Genomic DNA, 13,892 nt, shown 5'->3' on the forward strand with positions numbered 1-13,892 from the left:
AACCATCAGCTTTCATTCCAATCCCAAAGAAGAACAATGTCAAAGAATGCTTAAACTACCACAAAATTGCACTCATCTCACATGAGACCAAGGTAATGCTCAAAATCCTTTAAGCTAGGCTTCAGCAGTACACGAACCAAGAACTTCCAGGTGAACAAGCTGGGTTTAGAAATGGCAGAGGAACCAGGGATCAAATTGCCAACATTTGTTCGATCAGACAGAAAGCAAGGGAATTCTAGAAAAACATCAACTTCTGGTTCATTGACTATGCTAAAGCCTTTGTGGATTACAACAAACTTTGGAAAATTCTTAAAGAGATTGGAGAGCCAGACCACCTTACCTGTCTCCTAAGAAACCTGTATGCAGGTCAAGAAGGAACAGTTAGAACCAGACATAGAACAACTGACTGGTTCACACTGGGAAAGGAGTATGTTAGGGCTGTATACTGTCACCCTGCTTATTTACTTCTATACAGAAAACACCATGTGAAATGCCAAGCTGGCTGAATCACAAGCTGGAATCAGGATTGCTAGGAGAAATATCAACAACCTCAGATATGTAGATGATACCACTCTATGGTAGAAATTGAGAGGTGCTAAAGAACCTCTTGAAGAGGGTAAAAGAGAAGAGTGAAAAAAACTGGCTTGAATCCAACATTCAAAAAAAATATGATCATGGCATCTCTCTCGTCACTTCACGGCAAATAGGAAAAGTAAAATAGTAAAACAGAAAACAGAAAAAGTGGAAGCAGTGACATATTTTATTTTCTTGGGCTCCAAAGTCACTGTGGATGGTGACTGCAGCCTTGAAATTAAAAGACGTTTGCTCCTTGGAAGGAAAGCTATGATAAACCTAGACAGCATATTAAAAAGCAGTGACATCACTTTGTTGAAAATGGTCCATACGTTATTGATACCAACAACTGGTACACTATAAAATATATATTTAACACAAAATGCATACTTGCAAAATAGAAGAACAAAAAGGAGATAAAACATATAGAAAACACAAAGCAAAATGTCAGTTATAAATACTAGAATATCAGTAATCATATTAAATATAAATGCATTAAACAATCCAATCAGAAGGTTTTTCAGACTGGAATTTTTAAAATCTAACTTAGATGAAAGATTAAAGGGGTGGGGTGAGGACACAGATTACCAAAACTCACAACAGCATCAAAAAGAATAATGTACATACAAATAAATGTAAGAAGAAGTGCAAGACTTGTACACTGAAAGTTATAAATACTGAGGAAAATTAAAGTTCTAGATTGATGAAGAGATATTCCATATCATGGATTGGAATACTGAATATCATTAAGATAGAAAATTTCCCCAAATGGATCTATACAGTCAACACAGTTCCTATCAAAATTTCAGCAGACATTTTTGCTGAAATGGACAAGTCAATCCTCAAATGTATGAGGAAATGTAAATGACCTAGAAGAACCGAAAAAATTTTGGAAAAAAAAAAAAACCAACTATGTTTGTTTTAGACAAAATAGAGCAAGAAATTCTTAGTAGTTTACTGTTTTTTCAAGTTGTAAACTTATAGTAGGGATTACTGATGGTGCAGAATTCCTGAGGAGATTTGAAGTAGTCATTGTGGGAATTGGAAAGGGAAGAGACAATGGGAAAAAGTTTTGGTCTTTCCACTTTGACATAAGTAGTAGGAGACTTGTTACATACTGACTAATCAATTTCTTTCTTTATTCTAGGTAATGTGATAAAACACATAAAGGAAAGTAAAGAGTATCGTGACTTCTCCCTGACTGCATTTTCCATTGAGGTTGAGAAAAACAATACAGTATTTACTATTTTTTTCAATAATGAGGCGTACCATTCAGCTGCAACATCCCTAGCGGTGTTTGACAATGTTCTTTTCATGTCACTTTCTGGCGCCAATGCTTCCATTAAAGTCTCCAACAAGCCTCAACCTCTCCCTCATTATGGTTCTAACATAGTGTATGTATGATTGACTTTCCTTTTACTGGAATTGAGCCTTGATATATACCCTTGTTAAGTGGCAATGTACATTTGAAAATAACTACTGAAATTAGCATTTTATACTTTCATTTCATTATTTATTCCATTTTTTATTTCATTTTCCGTAGGCCTACAAATGGATCACAAGTAGTATTATGTTTGGCTTTTGGCCTGGCTGTTGTGATTGGTAGTTTTTGCCTTCAGACAGTGACTGAGAGAGCCACTAACGCAAAGCACATCCAGTTTGTGAGTGGAGTCTATTTACTGACTTATTGGCTCTCTGCTTTGCTCTGGGATCTCATCTACTTCTCCATTGCCTGCTGCTTCCTACTGGTGAGTGTGAGCTGAATTTGTACAAAGGCTCATTTTTTTTTATGTCTCCCACAGGAAATTTCTATTCAATTAATTGTATCCTGAAATAAAACTTAAAGAAATTTGAAAGTACTTTGGCTTATTATGCCAGAGAATATATTGTGAAAACCTCATTATGGAAATGTACTACCTCATGTTCTTTCAATTGGAAAAAAATACTTGTCTTTGAAAAGTCTCTCTTGAATTGGCTTCCCATGTAATTGCTCAGCATAATGTCCAAGGCCCAAAACTAAAGGGAAAAGGGCTATTACTTGTAACTTGTCCCTCATTAATCATACAGATTAGTCACTGCCACTAATTCCCAATGCTGAGCTCTCTAGTAAAACTGGACTGTAGCACACAATTTAGAATCATGACTTAAGCGAGGCTTTCTGTTACTATTCACAGTCTCCCATTCATGCCGCAAATCCAAAATGGCTAGATCTGCAAAGCAGAACTAACTGTGACTGAGACACCCAATTTTAGATATTGAGACTAAAGAGCAAGCATGTAAGGATGTTACAGTGTCCTTTAATGATTTTCTTATTAGTGAACTTGGCAATGTCTTTCACTTTGTATGCATATCTGAAGGTGGAAGTGGGGTGCCATCGCCTTATAAGCTACCAAGTCCTAATTCAAACTATAGGTGCCATGGAAAGATAAAATTAGTTTTTTGAGGAAAAAGGAGAAACTTTTGATCAGTTTGGAGCCCTAGGCTTAGGTATGAAGGAGAGCTGCATCCCACCAGGTATAACAGCTCCTCAGCAGGGACCAGAGGCTGGAACAGTTGAGGCATAGATGGTAACGGTGAGCAAATAGCATGTACAGCGATGCCCCGAAGTTGAAAGAGCAGAGCAGCACTTTCTTGTCACAGTGTAAGACTCTGGCCGGTGTTCTCAGTGCCAGTTTCTTCTCACAGCTAACTAGCCAACTAGCGTATCTAGGGAAGACCACCATCCTTTTTGAGGGCCACAATTCTCATCTTTTGCCACAAGAATAGGTGAGTTGATCTAAGCACAATCTCTTTACTATCTCCCCTCTATGTAATGCAGTATTGAAATCAATAAGAAAAAACCCCTACATCTTTTCATCTCCAGCCAAGGATCCATTCTTTCTCTGATTCTTTAAACTTGACTGGCACACCCAGCTGTCATTTCCTGGTTAATAGATCTATAAATAAGACCACCCATTATTTATACTTATAGCAATATTGCCATTTATGGCTCATGAGAAGTTATTTGCCATATGTTTGTGTGTGTGTGTGTCTTATGTCATTCTAGAAACATTCAAGTCTGAAGTGATTTTAATTCACCATATTTACAGTCAAGGAAATTAAGATTCAGAGATCTAATTTACTTACCCAATTTCACCCAGCTAGTACAATTTCAGAACCCTGGATAGCCTTAGCTCAATGTACTGTAATTTATATATTCAAAGTCATCCTGAATAATGTACTTTAAACTTATTTCTACTCTCATATTTGCAGTTCTCTCTGTCTTAGCATCATTCTTCACTTTATATCTTCTGTATCCTTTTGCCTGGTAGTGCTTGTTCTCTGTATGTGTGTGTGTGTGTGTGTGTCTTTCTCTCTCCTCTTCTCTTTCTGTCTTGCTCTCCCCCTCCCAAAATTCCCTTTCATGGTTCTCAGATGAAGTTCTCCATGGGTTCTCAGCTTTGCTTATTTATCTAAATTGGCTATCCCTTTGTTGTTTTAAATGAGACACTCCCTCACTTTGCTCTGGTTCTGTAAAATGCCACCAGCTGGATTTGTCCTTGGACCCAACAAGAGGTGGCAAGGTCCTATAATTAAACAATATTAAGTATCTTAGGGCTTCCCTTGTGGCTCAGCTGGTAAAGAATCCACCTGCAATGCAGGAGTTCTGGGTTCAATCCCTAGGTTGGGAAGACCCCCTGGAAAAGGGAAAGGCTACCCTCTCCAGTATTCTGGCCTGGAGAATTCCATGGGCTGTATAATCCATCAGGTCACAAAGAGTCAGACACAGGACTGAGCGACTTTCACTTTCACTCTCACTTTGTATTCTTTATGATATTCCATTAATGTGTCTATAATATGCCACTACAAATCTGTTTTAATTATGGTAGTTTTATAATATATTTAATTATTTTTATGGATTGACCTTCCTCACTTTCCTCATTAATCTTCTTCTGCAGAATTTCCCGGCTATCTTGATATGTTGTTTGTTTACATGTAATCTGTAAAATCAGCTTATCTAATTTTTTAAAATCCTGTTGCTATTTTTACGTAATTTGGGGAGAATTTACTTTCTTACTATGTTGGGTCAGATTCTATCTAAAAGTAGGGTGTGTCTTCATGTTTCCAAGTAGAAATTTAAATTTTCTTTGGAATAGTTCTAATTTAAGACGTCCCTCCACTCCAGTACTCTTGCCTTGAAAATCCCATGGACAGAGGAGCCTGGTAGGCTGCAGTCCGTGGGGTCGCTAAGAGTCAGGCACGACTGAGCGACTTCACTTTCACTTTTCACTTTCATGCACTGGAGAAGGAAATGGCAACCCACTCCAGTGTTCTTGCCTGGAGAATCCCAGGGACGGGGAGCCTGGTGGGCTGTGGTCTATGAGGTCGCATAGAGTCGGACACGACTGAAGCAACTTAGCAGCAGCAGCAGCAAGCATTATAAACCTTGGAATGAAGCTGCTTGTAGGTTACCTGTGGTTTCCTGCTGACTATACTCTTTTTACTTCTCTTACTTGGATTAGGGGAAAACCAACTATAGTTAAAGCTGGTTTTCACCCAAGATTGCTGATCCTTTTCATATATTTTCTTTAAACATTATTAAGTATAAAGTACTTCCAAAAGTATCACAGTGTTGTAATGTGGCTATTCCTAGTCAATTCTTTCTGTTTACTAGTAGCCCTGCTAAATAATTTTGTAATTGCTTAAAAGGGCAAACTTGCTATCTTTAGAGAAATTATAGTTATCAACGATTACCATATAGGTTATTAGAAAATTATCTTCTCTAATAATTCTAGAGGTTCCCATCTTCCTAATCTGCCCACTTTAAATTTATGCTTCCCTGTCTGATTCTCAAAAGGAACAAGAACTGATTGAAAGAGGATGTCCTTGAGTTCCCGAGATAGATGTAAAGGACACAGTCTAAATGTGAGGTGTGATGCAAAAAGATTGATAATACTATAGCAGCCATAGAGAAAATCTTTTTTTAATATATTTATATATTATGATTGTAATGTAATATGCTATACATGTTTTTATATATGTATACAACAGCTTTTCTACTACACTTGATAAAGGCTGAGAAAGAACATCAAAAAAAAAGAGATAGATGGAGAAACTGGAGTACATAAACTAAATGAAATGGAAGCACTGAATATGAAATAGAGAAAGTAAAACAAACTAGATAAAAGTAAAAGATCATCATATAGTCCAGTTGGTTTTAAATATGACTGCTCATTAGAAACATATCTGGAGCTCTGGAGAAAAAAAGCAATACCTGAGCTTTTGTATTTTTCAAAAAATTTAAAGATAATTCTGATTTGCATCTGGATTTTAAAAAGTAATTACAGGTTTTTCTAGTAGATCTTAGTTTTGGTGATACAGAGTTCTATTATTTTTCTGTTGACCATTCATACAATGGTATTAAGTGAGTAATAGGTACATAATCACAATAGTAAAAGAGGTTTATCAGTTTTCTACAATCAATAGCCAGACAAAAAATAAAAGATAATTACAACTGCAAGCCATAATGGGAACATGATTAACTTAACAATTTAAAATAGTTACATACAATTTGGGAGGGGGGAGGCGTCAAGCAGAGCGATGTGGTAGGATGAGAGTGCATATGTGCACATGTTTTCATCCCGAGAAAATCTTTAGAGAAATCATCCATGCACTAGATCACTTTTTTTCCGGGAAAATTCAGAGTTGGACTTACTGTAGACACAGTTAATTTAATTTTAATCATGAGAGTGCTACAAAGTGGTGCTCTTCCAAAAGGAAAAAAAAAAAAAGGGAAATATAGTCATTCTGTTCATGAAAGTCCTCTATTGAAAAAGAGATAGCTCACCTCAGGCTTATTTTTAATGGGTAAAATTATTTAAGTAATGAATCTATGCACTAATGAAGGCAGTGCTTGCTGTTTTCTAAGTTTTCTGGCTTGGCAGCTTGTTATACAGTGTCCTTCACCTTGCTCTTTACCTCTGCACTCTGTCTCAGGGAGTGTTCATATACTGCGGACTGGATGCCTTTGTTGCAGATTTCCATTTTCTGGACACAATGATGATCTTTATGCTGTACGGTTGGTCTGTTGTTCCTCTCATGTATCTTGGAAGCCTCCTGTTTTCTAGTAGTACTACTGCCTACATCAAGCTCACCCTCTTTAACTACTTTTCAACTGTTTTCAGTATCGTCACTCACATCATAATGAAATTCTATGGTAAGGACTTCACACAATTTTTCCTTTCTCCAGGAAATGCATTAAATAAATGATGATGAAAGAGCTGGAGGATAAAAACATTAATTGCTAAACACTTGTTTTCCAGGAATCTGAAAACTTGTGCTCTTTGGAGTCAGCAAATACTTATTGAACATATATGTGAGAAACAGAGGTTGAGAGAGAGGGGAAGGGAAAGAGAAAGTGGGCAAAAGTACGAGACAGACACTAAGCCCTCTGAAGGCGATGAATTCAGTATCATTCTAGCCTCAAGACAAAAATAAAAGAAGATTAAAAGATTACAGCACACCTGTGCCAAATTTTATGTCCTTTGAAAGATCACCACGCACGCACCATGCTCTTGAGACTTGATCCTTCAGTTTTAACATCTTAAGAGCACTTTGGAGCAAGGTGGTGAGACTGGAGAGTGGAAGGAGCTATGGTATAACTCCTCCTAATTTAATGAAGCACATAATCTTGAACCTCCTAATGAGTGTTTTTCAGAAGGAAACAATTAAATGGGCAACAAATGTAGTCATCATTAAACCAGTTTCTCTGATTTCAAAAGAGTATCAGGAGTAGGTTCTCCCTTTTTGGATTATGAAATTTAAAGACATGCTGTTGCTCATGGTGACTATCACCAATAAGATTTGTTTTGTTTGCTTCTAGAATATCCCTTTGTTGAATTTCTCTATAAACATGAATTTTGAACTATATTAATCAACTCAGCCCTCCCTGCTAATATGGGTTTTACAAATTCCAGTTTCTAATAATGAAGACTCTTCTCCTGGAGTATGATTTTATGGACTGTCCCTGTTACTTATTGTGGTAATGGTTCCTACCTTGCTTCTAATAGTTAAGTTCTGCCACCTGACTTCTACTTTGTAGAATTTCATTATTCCCAAAGGTGTCAGGGAACCACATTCTATTGCAACATACTGTATCATTATATTCACCCTACAGAGGACTGTAAGCACAGAGCTCTTCAAGAATGTATTTCTCATATTTACTTTTTATTGAAATATAACTTGCATTCAGAAAAGTGCAGAGACCATAAATGTACAGCTTGATAATTTTCACAAAGTGAACATACTAGTGAAACTTTCCTCTGTCCAGTCAGGGCCTGCTATGGGCCTTGCTTAGGCCAACTAAGAGCCAGAGAGCAAAGAAGTCCTTTGATTTATTCCACACAGATAATCCTCCCAGGGCAGAAAGTACAGTGGAGAAGGGTAGAGTATTGGTTCAAAGTGAAAAATAAAAGAAATGTGACAAAGAGGCTATTGAACTTGGCAATGAGAAATTCAGTGGAGACTGCCACGTCCAGAAGGATGGAGGATTCTGGAAGGCAAATTGCCCTCCTATTTAAAATAACAATGTATATTGGACAAAAAATTATTCAAACTTTTTAACGCATCATTGATCTCTCAAGAAATTTCAGGACACAGAGGCCAACAACAAAGTAATATTCACAATTCCATGATTTTCCATTTTTCAGGCCGCACAGGGAACAAAGAGCAAGTCTAAGGCCAAGCCAAGGCAGGGATTTTAATAGCAGACCCACCCATTAAGACGGTGGAAGACAGACCCTAGGGAAATACTGTTAGCAAAAGTCTACTTTTAAAATCTGTAACTGACAAATCCATACTACAAACTATGAAGATGAAGAAGCTTCATGACTTAGAAACTAGTGTTTTCTCAAAGATGATCTGCTAGACTGGTAATCCTCTGATCATCTTGGGAAAGTTTGTTGTTATGGGAGGGTCACTGCTTTCTAACTGAAAGCTAATCTATCATCTTTTTAATCATAGATAATGACATTCCTGATTTCACAAAAACCTTAATGAATAATATATTGATGGTGCTTCCTAGTTACAACTTTGCAATGAGTATCAGCAAATTCTTTGATGACTATGAGGTAAAAAAACTTTGTGCCAAGCAATTTCAAAACATCTATGTGGACTGCAGTGATTCATGTGAGTATATACAGTTCCCCCAAGTCCTTAAAAATCTTTCTAGATTTCCACATTCAAGCCTGGATTGTAGAAGATTAAAGAGAAACCTGTCCTTCTTTCAACAGAGACAGTAAGACTTGCTGATTTGAGTGCTTTTCTGTACCAAAGTTATTTTCACTGTGTGTGTGGCGGGGGCGGGGGGGGGGCCGTGGTGAGAAATGAAGCCTCAAAATAAAATCCACAATAAATTTCATGAAGCCATTGCCAGATGTAACTTAGAATGAGTTACTACTCACCCATGATGTGAAAGTAGCTTTACATATATTATCTTGAATCTTCTCAGTACCCTACAAGTTAACTACTCTTATCCCAATTTTATAATGAGGAAACTGAGTGCTTTACTTAAACTGAAAATTAAATAGTTCCTTGGGACTCTAGGTTTTAAGTATCAAGATAAAGGTAAATGCACAGCCAGATCAAAATCAGGAAAAAATAATTATATTATATTTTTATAATAAAAATTATAAAATTTTTATTTTAAAAAATGAAAAAATTATATTAAATTTTCCATATTTGGGGCTGATTTCGTATTTCAGATTTATTCTAAGAACTGACAAATAATGAGTCCATTTACCATTTACTCTAAAAATTGAGAAGTAATTAGCATATTTCCTGTTTGTAAGTTTGTTTACTGTGTGTGTGTGTGCAGTTTGTTCTGGAACCAAATAACTTATATGCAGCCACAAAAAGGGAAATGTAATGGTATTTGACTAAATCAGTGCAAGGTTAAATATAATTATTAAAATCACTGTGGACAGTGACTGCAGTCATGAAATTAAAAGATGCATGCTCCTTGGAAGGAAAGCTATGGCAAACCTAGACAGTGTATTAAAAAGTAGAGACATCACTTTGCCAACAAAGGTCTGTAGGGCCAAAACTATGGTTTTTCCAGTAATTATATATAGATGTGAGAGTTGGACCATAAAGAAGGCTGAGGGCCAAAGAACTGATGTTTTCGAATTGTGGCACTAGAGAATACTCTTGACAGTCTCTTGGACTGCAAGGAGATCAAACCAGTCACTCCTAAAAGAAATCAACCCTGAATATTCATCAGAAGGACTGATGCTGAAGCTCAACACTCCAACGCTTTGTCATCTAATGCAAGGGGCCAACTCATTAGAAAAGACCCTGATGCCGGGAAAGATTGAGGGCAGGAGGAGAAAGGGACAATAGAGGATAAGATGGTTGGATGACATCATTGACTCAATGAACATGAGTTTGAGCAAACTCCAGGAGATAGTGAAAGACAGAAGCCTGGCATGCTCTAGTCCAGGGAGTCTCAAAGAGTCAGACTTGACTTAGCTACTGAACAACAACAACAAAAACAAATTGATTATATTTTCTTACAATTTCTGAATAACAAAAATTATGTCACATTTTAGTTTGTATCCTATTTGCACTGTAAATTTGTCTCTCTGCTTTTTAAAAACAGATCTATTGAGCTATTATTTACTTACCAGTCATCAGATTTTGTTAATTTCATATTCATTCCTTTTAAAAAGTTCATAAAGTTGTGCAATCATTACCACAGTCTAATATTAGAATATTTCCATCATCTGAAAAAGATCCCTCATGCCTATTTACAGTCAAGCCTCATTTCCATGTCCAACCCAACATCCACTAATAAACCTACTGCCGGAAAATATCTGGTATTTCTGAATATTTCATATATTTATATCATTATATATTAATTTATATCATTAGAATTATTTTGTGTCTTTGTTCTTTCATTTATGATACTGTTTTTGAGGTTTATCCAGGTTATAGCATATCTCAGTATTCTTTATTGTTGCTGAATAGTATTCCATTGCATTGATATACCACATTTATTTATCTGTTCATTAGTTGATGGATATTTGTTTCAACATAAGTTGTTAATGGTGTCTTTTGAAGCTTGAAAGTTTTAAATGTTGATGGAATCCAGTTTATCAACATTTTCTTCTATCAATGGTGTTTTTTTATATCATATTTTAAAAGTCTGCCTAAACCAGGGTCAAGAAGATTTTCTCCATGCCTTCTACATGACTATGTCTATATTCAGGTTACAACGTGATTTTTCCCAGGACAGTTTGTCAAAAAAGGATATCATTTCCCCATCAAATTAACACTTTTACTAAAAATGAATTCACCTGAGTTATTTCTGGAGTATAAATTCTGTTCCCTTGATTGGTATTTCTATCCTATACCAGTACCACACTATTCTGGTTACTTTTGCATTTTAGTAAGTTTTAAATTGAGAAATATAGTCCTCCATCCTTGGTCTTTTTTAAATTTAACCATTTATTTTGTCTGCATTGAGTCTTAGTTGTGGCATGTGGGATCTTCTGTCACAGCGTGCAGGGTCTTTGTTGTGGAGCACAGGCTTCTCTCTAGTTGAGGCACATAGGTTTAGTTGCTCCATGGCAGGTGGGATCTTAGTCCCCAACCATGATCAAACCCATGTCCCTTGCTTTGGAAGGTGGACTCAACCACTAGACCACCAGGGAAGTCCCCATCCTTGACCTTTTTAACACTGTTTTGGCTCTTGTGGATCCTATGGGTTTCTCTACAAATTTTTGGTATTGGCATGTCATTTACTGGGGGAAAAAAGACTCCTGGAATTTGAGTAGATATTGCATTGATACTACTAATCAATCTGGGAAAATGAGTCATCTTAAAAATATTGAGCCGTACAATCCATGAAAAGGAATGACTGTCTGTTTATTTAGATCTTTCATTTCCCTCAGCAATGTTGTATAGCTTTCAGTTTACAGATCTTGCATTTTTCTGCTAAATTTATTTCTAAGATGTTTTTGCTACTATTGAAAATGAGATATGTTAATTTTCTTCTGTTCATTGCTAAGGTATAGAAATCCAGTGACTTTTTGTATATTATATACCATGAACTTATATGATTTTTTGATCTTCTATCCTATGAACTTAACTCATTTATTCATTCCAATAGTTTTTATGTGGATTTCTTAAGATTTTCTATTTGCAATATTATGTTGTTTGTGAATTCTCTTCTTTTCAAAATCAAGATTTCTTTTTTTCTTAAACATATTTTTAATTTAATTTTATTTTTTAACTTTAAAATATTGTATTGATTTTGCCATATATCAACATGAATCTGCCACAGGTATACACGTGTTCCCCATCCTGAACCCTCATCCCTCCTCCCTCCCCGTACCATCCCTCTGGGTCGTCCCAGTGCACCAGCCCCAAGCATCCAGTATCATGCATCAAACCTGGACTGGTGACTCGTTTCATATATGATATTATACACATTTCAGATGGCTAACAAACACATGAAAAGATGCTCAACATCACTCATTATCAGAGAAATGCAGATCAAAACCACTATGAGGTACCATTTTACGCCAGTCAGAATGGCTGCAATCCAAAAGTCTACAAGCAATACATGCTGGAGAGGGTGTGGAGAAAAGGGAACCCTCTTACACTGTTGGTGGGAATGCAAACTAGTACAGCCACTATGGAGAACAGTGTGGAGATTCCTTAAAAAACTGGGAATAGAACTGCCTTATGACCCAGCAATCCCACTGCTGGGCATACACACTGAGGAAACCAGAATTGAAAGAGACACGTGTACCCCAATATTCATCGCAGCACTGTTTATAATAGCCAAGACATGGAAGCAACCTGGATGTCCATCAGCAGATGAATGGATAAGAAAGCTGTGGTACATATACACAATGGAGTATTACTCAGCCATTAAAAAGAATACATTTGAATCAGTTCTAATGAGGTGGATGAAACTGGAGCCTATTATACAGAGCGAAGTAAGCCAGAAAGAAAAACACCAATATAGTATACTAACACATATATATAGAATTTAGAAAGATGGTAACAATAACCCTGTATCAGTTCAGTTCAGTCACTCAGTCATATCCGACTCTTTGCGACCCCATGAACTGCAGCACACCAGGCCTCCCTGTCCATCACCTACTCCTGGAGTTCACCCAGACTCACGTCCATTGAGTCAGTGATGCCATCCAGCCATCTCATCCTCTGTTGTCCCCTTCTTCTCCTGCCCCCAATCCCTCCCAGCATCAGAGTCTTTTCCAATGAGTCAACTCTTCTCATGAGGTGGCCAAAATACTGGAGTTTCAGCTTTAGCATCGTCCCTTCCAAAGAAATCCCACAGCTGACCTCCTTCAGAATGGACTGGTTGGATCTCCTTGCAGTCCAAGGGACCCTCAAGAGTCTTCTCCAACACCACAGTTCAAAAGCATCAATTCTTCCTCACTCAGCCTTCTTCACAGTCCAACTCTCACATCCATACATGACCACAGGAAAAACCATAGCCTTGACTAGACGGACCTTTGTTGGCAAAGTAATGTCTCTGCTTTTGAATACGCTATCTAGGTTGGTCTTAACTTTCCTTCCAAGGAGTAAGCGTCTTTTAATTTCATGGCTGCAGTCACCATCTGCAGTGATTTTGGAGCCCCAAAAAATAAAGTCTGACACTGTTTCCACTGTTTCCCCATCTATTTCCCATGAAGTGATGGGACCAGATGCCATGATCTTTGTTTTCTGAATGTTGAGCTTTAAGCCAACTTTTTCACTCTCCACCTCACTTTCATCAAGAGGCTTTTGAGTTCCTCTTCACTTTCTGCCATAAGGGTGGTGTAATCTGCATATCTGAGGTTATTGATATTTCTCCCGGCAATCTTGATTCCAGTTTGTGTTTCTTCCAGTCCAGCATTTCTCATGATGTATTCTGCATAGAAGTTAAATAAGCAGGGTGACAATATACAGCCTTAACGTTACTCCTTTACCTATTTGGAACCAGTCTGCTGTTCCATGTCCAGTTCTAACTGTTGCTTCCTGACCTGCATACAAATTTCTCAAGAGGCAGATCAGGTAGTCTGGTATTTCCATCTCTTTCAGAATTTTCCACAGTTGATTGTGATCCACACAGTCAAAGGCTTTGGCATAGTCAATAAAGCAGAAATAGATGTTTTTCTGGAACTCTCTTGCTTTTTCTATGATCCAGCAGATGGCAATTTGATCTCTGGTTCCTCTGCCTTTTCTAAAACCAGCTGGAACATTAGGAAGTTCACGGTTCACATATTGCTGAAGCCTGGCTTGGAGAATTTTGAGCATTACTTTAC

The 13,892-nt window shown here is 37.1% G+C and overlaps 1 protein-coding gene across 1 annotated transcript in view; it reads left to right on the plus strand.

Moving 5' to 3' along the window:
* LOC104986729 (ATP-binding cassette sub-family A member 3-like) overlaps nt 1-13,892 on the plus strand; it is a 201,002-nt gene that overhangs the window by 154,472 nt on the left and 32,638 nt on the right. The window contains exons 19-22 of the mRNA XM_010837415.1: nt 1,721-1,967; nt 2,117-2,321; nt 6,550-6,769; nt 8,575-8,739. Of these exons, the coding sequence (XP_010835717.1) occupies nt 1,721-1,967; nt 2,117-2,321; nt 6,550-6,769; nt 8,575-8,739 (837 nt within the window). The remainder of the gene's footprint in view (nt 1-1,720; nt 1,968-2,116; nt 2,322-6,549; nt 6,770-8,574; nt 8,740-13,892) is intronic.

This window comes from Bison bison, unplaced genomic scaffold (genome assembly GCF_000754665.1).
Source record: "Bison bison bison isolate TAMUID 2011002044 unplaced genomic scaffold, Bison_UMD1.0 scf7180017864072, whole genome shotgun sequence".
Lineage (NCBI taxonomy): Eukaryota > Metazoa > Chordata > Mammalia > Artiodactyla > Bovidae > Bison > Bison bison.